The 18,109-nt window shown below is 43.9% G+C and overlaps 1 protein-coding gene across 6 annotated transcripts in view; it reads left to right on the plus strand.

The window, feature by feature from the left end:
• Window positions 1-18,109, plus strand: part of Rps6kc1 (ribosomal protein S6 kinase C1) — a 221,657-nt gene that overhangs the window by 69,000 nt on the left and 134,548 nt on the right. For 3 of the 6 annotated variants that reach the window (XM_045156300.1, XM_045156306.1, XM_012951887.2), the window contains one exon: window positions 9,709-10,068. The exons of the other annotated variants lie outside the window; for them this stretch is intronic. In XM_045156300.1, coding sequence (XP_045012235.1) covers window positions 9,709-10,068 — 360 coding nt within the window. The remainder of the gene's footprint in view (window positions 1-9,708; window positions 10,069-18,109) is intronic. 6 annotated transcript variants of the gene reach the window in all.

Raw genomic sequence — 18,109 nt, forward strand, 5'->3', positions numbered from 1 at the left:
AGGTCCTGGGTTCTATTCCTAGCACTGGGGAAAAAACATTCTAGGTCATCCTAGGCTACATAATGAGTTCAAAGCCAGCCTCGATTATATGAAACCTTGTATCAGTAAAATAAAATAAAACAAAGAAAAGGGTTTATTTATTCAGCTAACAGTCTTGGAGGCTAGAGCTCTAAGATTTGGTGGTCTGTCTCTTTAGTCTTTGGTAAGAGTCCCCTGGCAGAGTCACAGCAGGTAGAGAAGGAGAAAGGGGCCACACAGACGCATGCAGAATGGGTCACTTGCTAGCGTAACTTTGTTTTTTGCTGCTGTGACAAAAATACCTGACAGAAGCAAGTTGAGGAAAGGCTTTATTTGGGCCACAGTTTTCAGGGAGTATCAGCCCATCAATGCAGAAGGCGTGGTGGCAGGACTGGCTCTTGTCTGTGGCGGCAGTAGCATGAGGTTGGCTAGTTCTTGTGGAGACAGGAAGCAGTGAGCTCGGTACTGGAACCAGAAGCAGATATTACCTCCAGCTCCACTCCCCAGTGACACTTCCTCCAATGAGGCCCCACCCCTAAAAGTTCCATAACTGGGGACCAAGTGTTCAGGTTCAAACTTCATATTTAAACCACAACTCTTGTTGAGACAGGAAGCCAGAGATGGAGCAGGGGCCAGTATAACCAAACCATTCTCTTTGGAACTAATGAGGGTCCCACAGCACTGCATTCATTTCTTCTGAAAGCAATGTCTGCAGTGACATAACCTGCCTCCCTCTAGGCCTCAGCCCCAGCTGGTTCCAGCCATTAATACGGCTGCATGAGGACCAGGGCTGCAGACTTGCGGAGCTGGACCACCAGGTTTCGGAGAGCAGATGCACACGGCAGTTCCTGCTTGTGCTCTCACCCAGAAGTACAGGCTGCCACTCCTGCTTTACTGATGGGAGAAGGAGGTTGTGAGATTTTTTTTTTAGTATGAAAATTATTATTTTACAATAGAGAGGAATAGAGAAATGCCTTTTAGATTTCTGAAAAAAGTATCAGTAAGTTGCTGATGAACTGGCAACTAACTTAATATGAAAGTGAAACTTATGCCATAATTCAGTAGGCTTTTAGTTAAAAGATTAACATTGTTTTACATTTTATTTTATTTTTTGGTTTTCCCAGGCAGAGTCTCACTCTTAGCTCAGGCTGATCTGGAACTTACTATGTAGTCTTCAGGATGGCCTTGAACTCACAGTGATACTCCTCCCTCTGCCTCCCAAGTGCTGGGATTAAAGGCGTGCGCCACCACGCCTGGCTGAACTTTATTTTCTTAAAGGTGAAAGGAGAGCTAATTGGTTGTGAACATCTTATTTCCATTTGAAACTGTTGTGTTTTGTTGGGGTTAAATTTAGCCGTGGAGTTAAGCAGTGTTTGAGGAAACCTGCCCAAAGGGAGCATGGGGCACAACCTGTGGACATGCTTCTGTGCCCTGCTGGCCTGCCACAAGGATGCAGGCTACTCAGTGGCCCTGTCAGCCTGGTATTGCTGCTTTTGATGTGGTCCAGTTTCATCTGGAATCCTTAGTCATTTCCTCTTCCGGGCATATTAATTGACTTTACAGCTTGGGGAGGGATGTTTTCCAGACTCATGCAGCCAACAGAAGAGAGCAATTACGTGATCTTCACTACACCTTCAGATGAGTGATGGGCTTTTTATGAGTGAATATCCTGAAGTGGAAGAGCAGAACATCCTTGGACATTCAGAGTTGCCTGTGTCCTTCTGATGATAGAGATTGGAAAAGGTCCATGAATCTGTCTCAGATTAGCCATCGTAGAGTAACTGTATAACTGCTGATTTTGTCAAGGGAGTCCTTAAAATGACACTTAGCCTAAGATGTGTATGTTTATTTGATAGCATAGTATTATTTCCTGTAGCTAAACTCAAAGATTGTAGCTATATTGTTAAGTTGGATAGTATTGCTTATCTCAAACATTGGAGAATTAATTAGAAAGTTGCATAGTTACCTAAGTTTGATTTAAAACCCTCTGTCAAAAAATTTTAAAATAAGCTGTGCATGGTGGTGCACACCTTTAATCCCAGCACTTGGGAGGCAGAGGTAGGAGGATTGTCATGTGTTCGAGGCCACCCTGAGACTCCATAGTGAATTCCAGGTCAGCCTGGGCTAGAGTGAGACCCTACCTCGTAAAACCAAAAACAAAAAAGAAAAAAAAATTTTTTAAATAGTCTTTTATTTGCGGGGGGGGGGGGGGAGGAAGGGAGGAGGGGAGGGAAGGAAGGAAGAAAGGAGGAAGAAAGGAAAGGAGAATGGCACACCAAGGCCTCTGGCCCACTGCAGTTGAACTCCAGATGCATACACCACTTTGTACGTGGGCACTGGATAATCAAACCTGGGTCCTTAGGCTTTGCAGGCAAGCACTTTAACTTCTGAGCCATCTCTTCAGCCCCCTAAATAGTTTTTAAAAATTATTTATTTATATGAGAGATTGAGAGAGAGAAAGGAAAGAAAAGGAGCAGCTAGATATAGAATAGGAGCTCCAGGGCCTCTAGCCCCCGCAAATGAACTCCAGACACATGTGCCACCTTGTGCATCTAGCTTTATGTCGGTACTGAGGAATTGAACCTGGCTCCTTAGGCTTTGCAGGCAAATGCCTTAATTGCGATATCATTTCTCTAGCCCAATATATTTTGAAATTATTTGTTGTATTTTCATTTAGTGAATTTAAAGTCACTTCTTCATAATACAGTCATCTTATGGAAGGATATTTTTCAGTTGATTGGCTACTAACCTAAATCTGTTTTGAAGATTAACTTAAAGTCTGTGTAGTGCAGGGTATATAGTGTAAAATATAGGAACTCCAATTAAAAATAATTCAGTTTTTTATTTCACAGATGTCCACGAGGTGGCACCATAGGCACTCAGAGTTTTAGGACTGGGTTTAGTTGGCCTGTGATAGATTAGAGGTCAGTTATTTACTCAGCTTGAACACATTCTTTTTTCTCTTAAGTGCTTATTTATACATTTTATTCACTTATTAATTGAATTTTCTTTGGTGGGAAAGGCCGACATTAATAGGAAAAAAGTTTATTATTATTTTTTTTCAAGATAAAAACAAGCCAAGCCTGGCGGTGCATGCCTGTAATCCCAGTAACTGGGAGGTAGAGGCAGGAGGATCAGGTGTTTAGAGTCATCCTCAGCTGCATAGTAAATGCAAGGCCAGCCTAGGCTACCTTGAAACCCCATTTCAAAAAGCTAACCAGTCAACCTTCCAAGCAAATGAACAAACGTGACCTGAGAGTGAGTTGTCAGTGTGGAGGTGTGCGCGAAGAGTGGCTGATGCAGAAGGTAAACGTTCTCTCCTCAAAACCCCAGAGTGGTTGAAGGTGAGATGAATACTAGGGATTTAGTGTCAGGGTGGGAAGAATAGCCAAAACTCATGACATGTTGTTGAAATGGGAAGCTTAGAAGGAACATTAGATGTTATGTCAACGCCTTGTTTTCCAACTAAAAATTGTCGTTAAGCCGTATCTCAGGAGGCATCCTGGGCATTTGAGAACACTCACAAGAACTCTGTCTAGCATGAAGCAGTTGATTTTATGGAGAGGAGGGAGACGGGCATTTTTGGAATAGAGAGTTCAGGATGAGCTCCTTGAATGAAGACAGTTGAAGTTGCAGTGCTCAGAGGTGGTGGTGGGAAGGAGCAGAATTCGAGTCCGCTGGGGCACGGGGGGGGGGGGGGGGGGGGAGTGACGGAGCTTCTCTGTCCACAGCCATATTAGGAGGCTACGTTAGGGCTACGGTGGTGTTTTCTGAGCATGTTCTGTTTTCCAGAAAACACACAGCAGTTGCGTTGGTGCTCCTCACGGATATTTCCAGAGGGAGGCATGGCCATGTCCCTAGATGCTATTAAATGTATGAAGCATCTGAGGTGGCTTTTCGTGACAATAGCTATTGCTAATTGATGATGGAGCATCAAGTCCAAGACTCTTGCTGCCTTTGGGTTCGATGCTTGCTCCAGGCTTGTTTCTTACGGACCTGTGTCTGTGGGTGCTGTGCACTGGCAGCCTTTGCTCTGCTGGCTGGGATCTTGCTTTGCACATGAAGCAGGTGTCATTGCTAGAACAAGTAGAAACTTCCTCTGCTGCCTGTCAGCATTTGAACCTGGGAACGTGGTGAAGGTGATTAGGTAATAGTCATGAGGCCTTGTGTTTTGTATATATCTACCCATGGGAGGCCACCTGTTGCTCCATAGGAGACTGTCTCTTTACAGTGTCTTCAAATGTGGGTTTCCGATGGCAAATAGGATAAAGGCTGTGCCTTCACAGCTCCTTTTTTTTTGAGGTAGGATTTCACTCTAGTCCAGGCTGACCTGGAATTCATTATGTGGTCTCAGGGTAGCCTCAAACTCAAGGTGATCCTCCTACCTCTGTCTCCCAAGTGCTGGGATTAAAGGTGTGCACCACCACGCCCAGCTGTCTCTTTTTTTTTTTTTTTTTTTTTTAAATTTTATTTATTTATTTGAGAGCGACAGACACAAAGAGAAAGACAGAGGGAGAGAGAGAGAGAGAATGGGCGCGCCAGGGCTTCCAGCCTCTGCAAACGAACTCCAGACGCGTGCGCCCCCTTGTGCATCTGGCTAACGTGGGACCTGGGGAACCGAGCCTCGAACCGGGGTCCTTAGGCTTCACAGGCAAGCGCTTAACCGCTAAGCCATCTCTCCAGCCCCAGCTGTCTCTTTTTAAAAAAATATATTTTATTTACTTATTTGAGAGAGAGAAAGAGGCAGAGAGGGAAAAAGAGAGGGGAGAGAATGGGCATGCCAGGGCCTCCAGCCACTGCAAACGAACTCCAGATGCACACGTCCCCTTGTGCATCTGGCTTAACGTGAGTCCTGCCAGGATCCTTCGGCTTTGCAGGCAAGCACCTTAGCCGCTAAGCCATCCCGCCAGCCCCAGGCCTGTCTTTCAGATGGTGTCCTAGGTAGAATTTGCTATACTGCCTGACTCTGGGCAGTTCAAAACCTGGAGGTGAGGATGGGGAGATGGGATGGAATGTTAAATAAATCCTCTTGTCACAGCCACAGCAGTAGTCTTGGAGGGAGGGGGTGCCTCTAATGGTTGGAGATTGGATTCTCTGTGATACATACCCTGAGGTCTGCTGCTTTCACAGAACTTATGACTTTGTACCACTTCCAAAAAACTGGTGTTGGGAAAAGGTGCACGTTTTAACTGCTGTTGGGGCGAAGAGTCCCTGAAAAAGATGGGCTGGCTTCAAGTTGGCTTAACTTTCGTCAGAAAGGGTCTACGTTGTATCAGGTATCAGTTGTCATCCTCTCAGCCGAGAGTCTGTTACATGTTTGTTGCTTGCTGTGTCTTGTTTCTTTTCTTTCTGGATTATAGTCTCCATGTGATATTTACATGTAGGATTACATAAAAGAAGTTGAGATGTGGGACCATTATTTCCAAGAGCTTAGCAAGCACTGTATCAACAAAAGTATTAAGGATGGAAGATGAATAAAGTAGATATTGGGTATTTAAAAGTCACGTATGTATATACATGCATCTATCTATACATATCTATATCTATATCTATCTATATCTACATCTATATCTATATCTATATCTATATCTATCTATATCTATATCTATATCTATATCTATATCTATATCATCTATATCTATATCTATACAAATATCTATTTATCTGTCATCTTTCTAATGTAATTAATCTCTGTGGGGCTCGTATTTTAGCTCATTGGCAGAGCATTTGTCTACACTGTGTACGAGACTCTGGGTTTGATCCTTAGAATGGAAAAAAGTGGGGGGGGGTTAAGGAAAAAGGAAAGGCACTCTACCATGAGATAAAGTTATAGTGGTAAAGGGAGTTTTAAAGTGTGTCTCTGTTCCCTTTTGATCATTGTGACAAAGACCCTGAGGCACACACGAGGAAAGGTTTGCTCAGGCTTCCTTGTTCAAGCTTTCGCTCAGTGGCTAGCTGCAGCAAGGCAGACCTCCAGGTGGGGGTGTGGCCACAGAAGCTGCCCTTCTCATTAGCCTGGGAAGCAGAGTGAGGGGAAGGGACCAAGCTTTCACTCTCCTCTTTAAGGGCACACTCCCAGAGACCTGTCTTCCATTAGATCTTACCTCTTAAGATTCCCCCCCTCCCAGTACTGTCATGGGCCAGGAACAGTCTTGTAACATATAGCTCACTTGGGTGCATTTTATATCCAAACTAGCAAAATGTCATTGTGGGGCTGACCTGTATTAGTGATGGGGTGTCTGCCTAGCCTGTGAGCACGGCATGGAGGAGACTTCTCCACAGGATATTTCAGGTTCTTCCGTGAGGAAGAGGGAATTGAGAAATGGCTTAAGTACTACAAGAGTCCTTTGCCTCCAAACCTTTTCCTTTGCCTGTATGATGACAACCCTATATATCTGTGTTTATCTTGTAAAATAGTATGTCCTCTCTCAGCGTCGTGGTTGGTGGTAGTGTGTCCTCTGTAAGCGTTGTGGTTGGTGGTAGTGTGTCCTCTGTAAGCGTTGTGGTAGGTGGTAGTGTGTCCTCTCTCAGCATCGTGGTTGATGGTAGTGTGTCCTCTCTCAGCGTCGTGGTTGGTGGTAGTGTGTCTTCTCTCAGCGTCGTGGTTGGTGGTAGTGTGTCTTCTCTCAGCGTCGTGGTTGGTGGTAGTGTGTCTACTCTCAGCGTCGTGGTTGGTGGTAGTTTGCCCTCTAGCAGCGTCGTGGTTGGTGGTAGTGTGTCCTCTGTAAGCGTTGTGGTAGGTGGTAGTGTGTCCTCTCTCAGCATCGTAGTTGATGGTAGTGTGTCCTCTCTCAGCGTCGTGGTTGGTGGTAGTGTGTCCTCTCTCAGCGTCGTGGTTGGTGGTAGTGTGTCCTCTCTCAGCGTCATGGTATGTGGTAGTGTGTCTTCTCTCAGCGTCGTGGTGGTTGGTGGTAGTGTGTCGTCTGTCAGCGTCGTGGTTGGTGGTAGTGTGTCCTCTCGCAGCGTCGTGGTTGGTGGTAGTGTGTCCTCTCGCAGCGTCGTGGTTGGTGGTAGTGTGTCCTCTCTCAGTGTCGTTGTATGTGGTAGTTTATCCTCTCTCTGTGTTGTGAGAGGTAGTAGGTTGTTCTTGCATAAAATTTATCCATAATGTGGTTTGGCAGTTTCCCAATACCTAGAGAATTTGTAATGAGATACAATGTGATATTTGCAAATGTGCCTTTTTAAAAAAAATCAAAGTAATGAAAGTTTGGTATGATCTTTGGAAGATCAATGTTAGTCATTAAACAGTTAGTTCAAAGTAATCGATTTATTAGGCTACAAGTAACCATGGATTAGAAAAAAATCTGTTCATTCTATAAATAGATTTAAATATAATCAAACCCAGAAATTATACTGCTTAGATTTTAATATTTTTACTTACTTACTAGAGAGAGAGGAGAGAGAAGGAGGGAGAGAGAGGATGAGGGAGAGAATGGACACCCCAGGGTCTCCAGTCACTGCAGATGAATTCCAGATGCATGCATCACCATGTGCATCTGGCTTATTGGATTTTTGGGAATTGAACCTGGGTTCTTAGGCTTTGCAGGCAAGCACCTTAACTATGTAATCATCCCTCCAGCCCCGGTTTGGATTTGATAGTCCTCGTTATTGCTGCTTTATGCAAGCAGTGCTTGTGGAGTTTTGGCTTTGAGGGACAATGACCACAACGATCTGAAAAGCTGTATGCAACCAGTTTCCCTTTGCCATTATGTGTCTGCGTGATAACATATGAGGACAGATAGTGTATGGAATCAAGTTTGAGAATCTAGTTATCTTCTGTTGACCTATAAATTAAAACTTGTAGAAATATGAAATGGTGTCACTTCTCAGTAAAGATACCCTCTTTTGCCAAATTGTTCATAAAGATTATGTTAGCAAGTTGTAGTCCTTAATATTTTATTTAAAATATTTCTGTTTCTCGAATTTACTTATTTATTTTTAAATATTTGTTTATTCATGAGAGAGAGAGAGAGAGAGAGAGAGAGAAAGAAAGAGAATGAGAATGGGTATACCAGAGCCTCTAGCCACACTGTAGGCGAATTCCAGACTCACGTACCAGCATGTGCATATGGCTTATATGGACACTGGAGAGTCAAACCTGGGTCCTTAGTCTTTGGAGGCACACATCTTAATATGAAGCCGTCTCTCTAGCCCTGCAAAATTTTTTTTTGTTCCCTTTCTCTTATCCTTTCCACCAAACCCCTTCTTCTTTCCAACTAGTTCTTCTATTTTGATATAATTTTTATTTCTGTTTATTGTTTGTTTATTTTTGTGTTTCGAGGTAGGGTCTCACTGTAGCTCAGGCTGACCTGGAATTCATTATGTAGTCTCAGGGTGGCCTCGAATTCATGGTAATCCTACCTCTGCCTCCTGAATGCTGGGATGAAAGGTGTGTGCCACCATGCCTGGCTCATTTTTATTTTTTACCGTTCTCCATCATTCAGGACAGCATGTTGATAGGCCTACTATTAAGTCTTGTGTAGGTAATGACAGTTGCTGTGAGGTCATGAGTACAGTGGCCATTTTTTGCCTGGAAGATGTGTTCCCTTGTATTTTCCCCCTTTCTTTGGCTCCTACATTCTTCTCACCACTTAACTCTGCGGTGGTCCCCCAGCCGGCTGCACAGCACTGTCCAGCACTGTGACAGCTAGTTAGCAGGCAGGAGCTATCTGGCTCAGTTCTCGCTTGAGTTTTTTTCTGTGTCTTGCATGTGGTATCTTCTGCAACAAGGATGCGCCATCTGATGCTGGTGGGCAACAAGGAGGCTTGGCAACAGCCTGTGTTGGTTTGGGTGACTCGGGGATTCCCTGAGCAACAGCTTCCTGGGAGGTGTTCCCTCTTCTGTTCTTACATCAAGACAGTCTTGGTAAATGGTCTGCATAAAAGCTGTTTGGAATCCTCAGTCATTTCAAAGATGTGATGGGAAGTCCTGAGATGAGAGAATGTGCCATCCGTTGTGAATCTCTTGTTTACCGTGAAGTCATTGTGTGTCGTGGAGGAACAGCTTTCACTGATGACTCTTCAGCATTTTTTGCTCCTTTTCTGTCTGAAAACGAAGGCACAGAGTGTAGTTCAGCTTCTCTCCACAAGCCTGCAGAATAGGCCAAAACGAACATTTCTAAGCATCCATCCTTGAAAAGAACCTTTAAATAGCATACATTTTCCAAAGATGGATGGCTCCCTGAAGGCACATCTCTGGGGATGTATTATTTAATCCTTACAGAACTAGTTTATAACTGTCATGATTCCAGACAGTTTCTTATGCTTTCTATGCGTAAGTTTTATTTTCACTGCAAGAGACTTCCTCTTGGTCACACAGTGTTATGAGCTGGGATGCAAACACTTGCTTTTGCTTGTTTTAATCTACAGTATCCTTACGTAATGCTGTTGCTTACAGTAGCTGCGTTTAAGCAGTAGTTTTCTGTAAACAGTTTGCAAGATCTTGTGGTAAAGGCTCCTTTGACAAGGTTAGTGACTTGTCTTCACTTTAAGTTTGGAGATTATGGTAAGGAGATTGTCTTTACAGACTGCAGCAGTGAGGAGCAGCTGAAAGACACTGCAGAGGTGACTTCAGCACTGATCATGCTGTCCCCATCACATTGTTGATAGCAAAAGGCATGGCTAGTGTGATTTGTGCACGTTGGCTGTTGCTCACTTTAACATCTGCTCCTGTTGTGATCCCACCTCCAGGCTTCTCCAGTGACAGTGATCTCCTGTCCCTCACTGTTGATGCGGATTCTCTTGCCGAGTTAGATGATGGAATGGCTTCCAATCAAAACTCTCCCCTTAGAACCTTTGGTCTCGGTCTTTCTTCGGATTCTTCGGCACTAGGGGCTGTTGCTTCTGACAGTGAACCAAACAGAGCAGAAGAACGGGAAAGTCGTAGCCTCTTTCCCGGCAGTTTGAAACCTAGGCTTGGCAAGAGAGACTACCTGGAGAAAGCAGGAGAATTAATCAAGTTGGCATTAAAGAAGGAAGAGGAGGACGACTATGATGCTGCTGCTGAGTTTTACAGGAAGGGCGTTGATCTGCTCCTAGAAGGTGTTCAAGGTACAGCTTGTCTCCATTCGTGCGTGTGAACGTGCATATACTGGTATGTGGAAAAGAACGGGTGTGCACATGTGCATACCCGCTGTGTCATCCTGTGTTGAAGTAGAGCTGGGAGTGTAAATTAGTGAACCCAGGTAACACCACAGATATGTAATGCTGTGGACAGTTGGTCTCCAAAAAGATCTGTTTTATGAATGATCTTTCCTCTGACTGGCCTGTAGTGTTCACCAGGAGGGGGAGAGGAGTGTTTCTGGGTTTGCCTACCACTCTGTTCTTCATCAGTTATGGCAATTTCAATTCATCTAGTCAGTGAAAGTGACCTGGGACATGTACGACTGAGAACAACTCAATGTCTGTAAGTAGAACTAGCAGAATTTCCCTCCCTCCTTCCCTCCTTGCCTCCTGGCCTCCCTCCCTCTTTTCTCTCTCTCCTTCTTTGCAGGGTCTCATTTTTGCCCAGGCTGGCCTTGAACACACAGCGATCTGCATAGCTCAAGTTCATCTGTAGCAGGAACATCAGAGTTTACAGTTGCTCCTTGTTTCACTGGGACTGGGGAATCACATAGTTATTTTTAATGTTTTATGTGTGTAGAAATGAAAGGAGTTAAAATCTTGTTGCTACTTGTTTTTTTGGTTAATAATTGGTACCAACTTGAAGTTGCTGATGTAATCAGGTGGACTGTTAGTACACAGCTTCAGATAATTCAGATATGATTTTCATTCTAATTTTCATTAAGTCCACCTTTATGTAATTTCAGCCATAAGTTTTAAAGTTTCTTTTTTAAAAAAATATTTATTTGAGAGAAAGAGAGAAAGAGGCAGGTGCACCATGGCCTCTAGTCACTACCAGACTCATGTGCCAGCATGTGCATCTGGCTTATGTGAGTATTGGGGAATTGAACCTCAGTCCTTAGGCTTTGCAGGCAAGGGCCTTAACCATTAAGCCATCTCTCCAGCCTAAGTTTTAATGTTTCTTATTGAGAAACTGATTCTGAAGTCATTTGTTCTCATCATTGCATTGATAGATCACTTTGGACTGGATTGTGCTGTGTGTGGGGAAGTGTCTGGTCAGAATGTATACTCATTTTCAGTCTGTGCCTTCCTTATGTGTCTTCTAGAGTAGGTTTGCAACAGGAATGAGTTACAGACAGTGTGCTGAGATGCCCCCTTCCCCGGTGGGAAGTCAGTGCTGAGATGGCACTGGTGGTCTTTTTAAGTTGTTCCCACTCGTCTTAGGAAGCTTCGTCATTTTGCCACTTGATGGCACTAGAAATATAAAAATCGGTGCTTCCGACTGGAAACTATTGATGTGTATCAGCAGATGACACAAATTGCTTAATTTAGTTACTTAACTTTGCTGTTTTTTTTTTCTCCTTTCCTTCCATGGATCCTCTCTGTCTTCCTCCCTGATAAGCCTGTCTAAATTAACGCTCACCATTTAAGCATAATTTTCTTGTGTCATGCATGTCTGTTTCTGAAACACGTGTATCTCTCTCTTCCTGCTTTGGATTGTGTTTTATTGTTCATATACTATCCAAAAAGTTAATCATGAGCTCTCTGTTTACTTGTAGTATGATGAGCTTTAGTCAGATAACCTATGGGAACTACACTCACAGAACTTGCATTTGTTTCTTGCTTTTTTATTTTTGAACTAGGCTGCCATCTTTATGACTTTAATTTTTAAACCAATATTATAAGAACACCAGTTTCAGTCCTCACAGTTTCACATTTGATTATGTGTAAAACATAGCAGGAGCAATAGTCCCTTCCGTGACTGCACATACACCAGCAACCACCTGTGGGCGTTTGGGGCTAGTCCTTTGATGTGTAGGAGTTCCCTCCCTCCCTCCCTCCCTCCCTCCCTCCCTCCCTCCCTCCCTTACATGTGGAGTCTGAGCTCAAGAGAGTTAGGCACAGATGCTTTATCCACTGAGACTTTGCTGTCTGGAGCCTTAAAAGATGGTTTTACAGTGGGTGACGGTGATATGGATCTTCTTTCCTTCTGGTGCATGGACTCTCAAACTTTCTTGTTCTTTTTTGTTTTGTTTTTTCAAGTTAAGGTCTCACTCTAACCAAGGCTGACCTAGAATTCTCTATGGAGTCTCAGGGTGGCCTCGAACTCACAGTGATCCACATACCTCTGCCTCCCAAGTGCTGGGATTAAAGAAGTGTGCCACCACGCCCAGCTGACTCTTAAGCTTTCTATTTATGAAACCCTTTGAGAGGTTTTCCCTTCATATTGAATATAATTTTAACTATTTAGGATCCTTTGTAATTTCATATAAACTCACTTCTTGGGTAGAATTTATTCTTTCAAATTCTGTTGTAAATGAAATTAATTACATTTTTTTTTTCTTCCTGGGTGTGGTGGCACATACCCTTAATCCCAGCACTTGGGATACCAAGGTAGGAGGATTGCTGTTAGTTTGCAGCCAGTCTGAGATCACATAGTCAGTTCCAGGTCACCCTGGGCTACAGCAAGATCCTACCTCAAAAAACAAATATATATGTATACATATACATATAGCACTTTTCTTTTTGAATGTTGCGTTCCTTTTGCATAGATTCGACAGGGTTTTGTATGCTGGTTTCTGTACATCAGCTTGTGAACTTGGTTATAGTGGAGGCTGTTTTACTGTGCGTTGTTGTAATTTTGCACACAGGATGTGCTGCCTTTGAATAGAGGTAATTTTGTATCTTCCTGTTCAGTTTGTATACTTTGTATTTCTTTTTTTTTCTTTTTATCTTTTTTCCTAGTGCCCTGGTTAAAACTTCCAGTATAGTGAGGAACATTCAGAAACTAGCACCCTGGTCTTAAGGGGAAAGCTCTCAGTCCTTCATCATCAAAAATGGTGTTGGTGATCAATCTGAGGATGTTCCTTTCTATTACTGGCTTTAGGTTGTTTTGATACTGTGTTGAATACTGTCAGATGCTATCTGCATCAGAGATGTAACCACATCCACTGAGGTGGCCACCGCCTTTGCTCTGTCAGTAAGTTCATCCATTGAGATGGTCACCCCTTTTGCCCTGTTAGTAACTGCATTGGTTTCCTTATAGGGCGCCACTCTTGCCTTCTATGGACAAAACCCATTTGCCACTTAGTCTTTATCATAAGGTTGATCTGGTATGCTCATTGATCATCTCTACGTTGTTGTGGTGTCGTTAATGCAGAACACTATAAAACAAGTTTAGGTATTTTCTTATTTTATTTCATTGTATTTTATTTATTTGAGAGATAGAGGTAGAGAGAGAGAGAGAGAGAGAGTGAGAGAGCTGGAGAATGGTGGCATCAGGGCCTTCAGCCACTATAAATGACCTCCAGGCGCATGTGACACCTTGTTCATCTGGCTCATGTGGGTCCTGAGGAATCAAACCTAGGTCATTTGGCTTTGCAGGCAGACACCTTAACTGCCAAGCCATCTCTCTAGCCTTCAATGTAGGTATTTTCTAACATGAAAAGTTTTTTGTTTTGTTGAAGATTTGTTTTCCTGATTTTAACAATTTTTGAACTAGTTAGAAGAAAGAGTTTTAAATCAGTAAAATTAAGACTTAAAGATTTGGGGCTGGAGAGATGGCTCAGCAGTAAGGCACTGCTTGCAAAGCCTAATGACCTGCCTTCAATTCATGCCCATACCAATGTAAAGCCAGATGCACAAAGTGTTACATGCATCTGGAGTTTGTTTGCAGTGGCTAGAGGCCATGCTGTGTCCATTCTCTCTCTCTCTGTACCCTGTCTTTCTCTGCGTGCAAATAAATAAATTAAAGATTTGAAACAATTTAAATCTGCTACTACTCTTGTGCCCACTCTTCCAATCAGCATGGTGGTTTCTTTTGTCTCTGGTTGGTTTCGAAAGTGTGTACTGACACGAAGAGGCAGTTGCTGATCCAGTGAATGCAGAAGGAACAAATTCATAGGTTGGGAGAGAACACTATATTTCCTGGTCTTGATGCTCACAGTGAAGAGTTTCCTTTTAAATTACTGTGTACTCAGGTTACTCCTTTCATGTTTTATGTTAGACTGGACTCTTTCAGTTACAGGCAACAAAAAATCCGGGTAACTGAAAGAAGTGAACGTTGAAAAGAATGTTAGCCCATAAAAATGAGTCGTTCAGTAGTTAACCTATTCCTCAATTCAGGTGTTATGGTGGTTTGATTCAGGTGTCTCCCATAAACTTCCCAGCTGATGGAGATTTGGAAATTGACACCTCCTGGAGGCAGTGTATTGTTGGGGGTGGGCTTATGGGTGTTTATAGCCAGCTCCCTCTTGCCAGTGTTAGGCACAGTTTCCTGTTCCTGTTGTCCACCTGCTGTTTGCCAAGGGTTGATATCCACCCTCTGCTCATGTCATTGTTTTTCCCTGCCATCATGGAGTTTCCCCCTTGGGCCTGCAAACCAAAATAAATCTGTTTTTTTTTTTTTTTCCCACAAGCTGCTCTTGGTTGGGTGATTTCTACCAGTAGTGCAAACTGACTCCAGTGGTAATTGGTACCGAGAGTGGCATTGCTTTATAAATGCCTGACTGCAACAGGTGTCTTAAGGATTACTCCTGGTGGTCTCTTTCTGTGGATCTGCCTCTGTACACATCATATACAGTATCCCTTCTCTGACTTAATCCTCAGGATCCTGGAGGAAGCTGATGATTTCCTCTGTAGCTGCAGTCAATGCCCAAGGAGGATTGGCCTGGCCTGAATCATACGCTCCTACCTTTTGTCTTTCTAACCTGGTTGGGTGGGGTTACTTGGTAACTATTACAGTTTGAGCATAAATCCCCCCCCCCCGCACCCCCCCCCTTAGACTCATGTATTTGCATACTTTGTCTCCAGTTGGAGGTGTGCTTTGGGAGGATCGTGGAACCTTTAGGAGGTAGAGCCTTAGTGGAGGATCTGTGTCACTGGGGTGAAGCTTGAGGTTTTGCGTTGTGTCTCTACTTCCTGTTTTTTCTACTTTCTTTGTGTTGATACGAGTCTGATTCCTCCTTTCTGCTACTGCCATGCTTTCCCCACCATGATGCATACTTCCCCTTGACACTGCAAGCTGAAATCAACCCTTTCCTTCCCTAAGCTGCTTCTCATTGGGAATTTTGTCCCACCAGCAAGAATGTAACTGATAACAGAAAATTGTTATTGAGAAATGGGGCCATTGATGCAATAAATATGATCATGTGGTTTTCAGTTTTTTAAAATTTTTATTAGTATTTTCCATGATTATAAAAAAATCCCATGGTAATTCCACCCCCCCCATACTTTCCCCTTTGAAATGCCATTCTCCAGGCTTTCAGTTTTTTAGAATTGATCTGTAGGAGGAATGAGGAAAGGTTTAGAACATTGGATTAGAGAAGCCTTACAGTGAGTGCTGTAAGCAGAGCTTAATTGGCCATTCTGGTGGGAGTTTGGAGGACTAAATGGCCAAGAGAAATGTAGAGAATGGAGGCTTGATTCAAGAGTTTTCAGGGGGGAATATGGATTCTGTTGAGAATTGGACAAGAGACAGTTCATCTGATAGTTTGACAGAGAAACTGGCTGCATTTTGCCCATATCCTGAGAAGCTGAATAAATCTGAATTTAAAAGTGATGGACTAGGGGCTGGTGTGATGGCTCAGTAGTTAAGGAGCTTGCCTGTAAAACCCAATGACCTGGATTTGATTCCCCAGTACCCTCATAAAGCCAGATGCACAAAGTGTCACATGTATCTGGAGTTTGTTTGCAGCAGCTGGAGGCCTTGACATGCTCATTCTCTCTCTCTTCCTTTCTTCCTCTCTCTCTCTCTGCTTGCAAATAAATAAAGTATTTTTATAAAAATGTTATAGACTAATTACTTGGTAGAAGAAATTTCAATGCAGAAAAGCATTGAGTTTGTGGCATGGTTTCCTTTTGCTGCCCTGGTTCAAATCTATAATGTAATAGAGGAAAATACAGAGCAGAAAGATTTGAAAAATAAAAGTTTGATATAGAAAGAAATGTAAGCAAAAAAAAAATAAAAGATACCAGGTCCCAAGACTGTACCCTCTTTAGCTGTAACTGTTGAAGAGATGACCCCCATTACAGATAAACACATCTGGGCTGGGCTGGGATGGTAGGAAGGATGACCCTAGGGGCAAAACCCCATTAGAGACTCAAGCTAGTAAGAATGTGAATTCTTTTTAAAAATTTTTTTTGTTTATTTTTATTTATTTATTTGAGAGTGATAGGAGAGAGGAGGGAGGAGGGAGGAGGGAGGGGGAGGGGGAGAGGGAGAGGGAGAGAACGGGCGTGCCAGGGCTTCCAGCTACTGCAAACGAACTCCAGACGCCTGTGCCCCCTTGTGCATCTGGCTAATGTGGGTCCTGGGGAATCGAGCCTTGACCCGGGGTCCTTAGGCTTCACAGGCAAGCGCTTAACCACTAAGCCATCTCTCCAACCCAAGAATGTGAATTCTTTTGAAAGAAAATGACCTGAAGGAAGAATGAGGAGGCCCCTGCTTCCCATGGTCAGCATATAGTGGCAGCTCCAGCTGTGGTTCAACGCTAAGCTTCATCTAGAGCTGATAGTAGAACTTGGTAGGATTGTCCCCAGGGCACTGGGTTTTTGAAGAATGAGAGATACAAGATGGAGGTCATGGATTGTGTCTTGCTTCCAGAGAGCTGTTGAGGCAAAAACAATCATCAAGTTACTGCAAGGAGGCTCTATGGCACTGCTGAAGGTGTAATGGCGAATCTTAGTCACAGTGGAGATCCAGAATGTTGGTGACACCAAAGCCACAGAATGTCCACTAGGGACAGCTGCAGGCTAGGGGTGGGTCTTGCCCAAGAGAGAGGCTACAGGCAGCACCGCTGGAGGGACGGGGTTACTCCAGCCTTTGGGAGCTCGAAGGATATCATCCCAGTCCCCGAGACCAGACATGGGACTGTAGGGTTTGGTGTTTGCTTGCTGGGTTTTGGTCTCCTTTTGGTCTTTGTTGTGTTCCCGCTCCTCCCTTTGGGGACGGGACCGTTATTCTATGGCAGTCCATGTTGGAAGTGTAGCTTGTGCTTTGATTTCACAGGGCTCACAGTTAAGAAAGAGACTGTCTTAAGTTTCACATGAGGCTTTGGACTTTAAACTTCTGAAGTGTTGGGACTGGTAAAGACTGTGGGGACTATTTAGTTGGATTGAAGGCATTTTGCATCATGAGATGGCCAGGAATCTTTGAAGTCCAGGGTTGGCGTTTGGAGGTTTGAATGTAAAGTGTCTCTGTAGACTCAAGTGTTTGAGCACTTACTCCTGCCAGTGGAGCTGTTCAGGAAGGTTATGGAACTGTTACGAGGCGGAACCTTGTTGGAGGAAGTGTGTCCCAGGGGACAGGCCTTGAGTGTCTATAACCCAGGGCCACTTCCTGTTGTCTTGCTTCCTCCCTCCTGCTACTGTGACAGTGACTTTCTGCTCCTGTAACACTTTCCCACCTGAATGAACACTTCCTCTCCAAACTGTAAGCCTGCAAATAAACCTTCTTTCCTGAGCTGCTGCTTTTTTGGGGGGTGGGAGAGACTCGAGGTAGGGTCTCACTGTAGCCCAGGCTGACCTTGGAATTCACTATGGAGTCTCAGGGTGGCCTTCAACTCACAACGATCCTCTTACCTTTGCCTCCTGAGTGCTGGGATTAAAGGCGTGCGCCACCATGCCCGGCTCCTGAGCTGCTGCTTATTGGGAGTTTTACCCTTGCAGTGAGAAGTGACTGGTGGAATCACCCAGGGGAAGTTGTGTAAACAGTGCCTGGTGAAGCGGGTGAACTGAGCAGCACTGTAGAATGTGGAAGAGTAGCTATGACAGTGAATAATCAAAACAAATTGCCTTGTTGTCCTCACCTTCCCTTTCTGGGCCAATTGCCATGTCATATGTTATTTTTCCACATATCTTTTTTTAAAAATATATTTTATTTATTTATTTGAGAGAGAGAAAGAGGGAGGGAGAGAGGGAGGGAGGAGAGAGGGAGGGACAGAGAGAGAAAGGGAGGGAGAGAGGGAGGGAGGGGGAATGGGCGTGCCAGGGCCTCCAGCCACTGCAAAGGTACTCCAGATGCATGCAC

This window comes from Jaculus jaculus, chromosome 1 (genome assembly GCF_020740685.1).
Source record: "Jaculus jaculus isolate mJacJac1 chromosome 1, mJacJac1.mat.Y.cur, whole genome shotgun sequence".
Lineage (NCBI taxonomy): Eukaryota > Metazoa > Chordata > Mammalia > Rodentia > Dipodidae > Jaculus > Jaculus jaculus.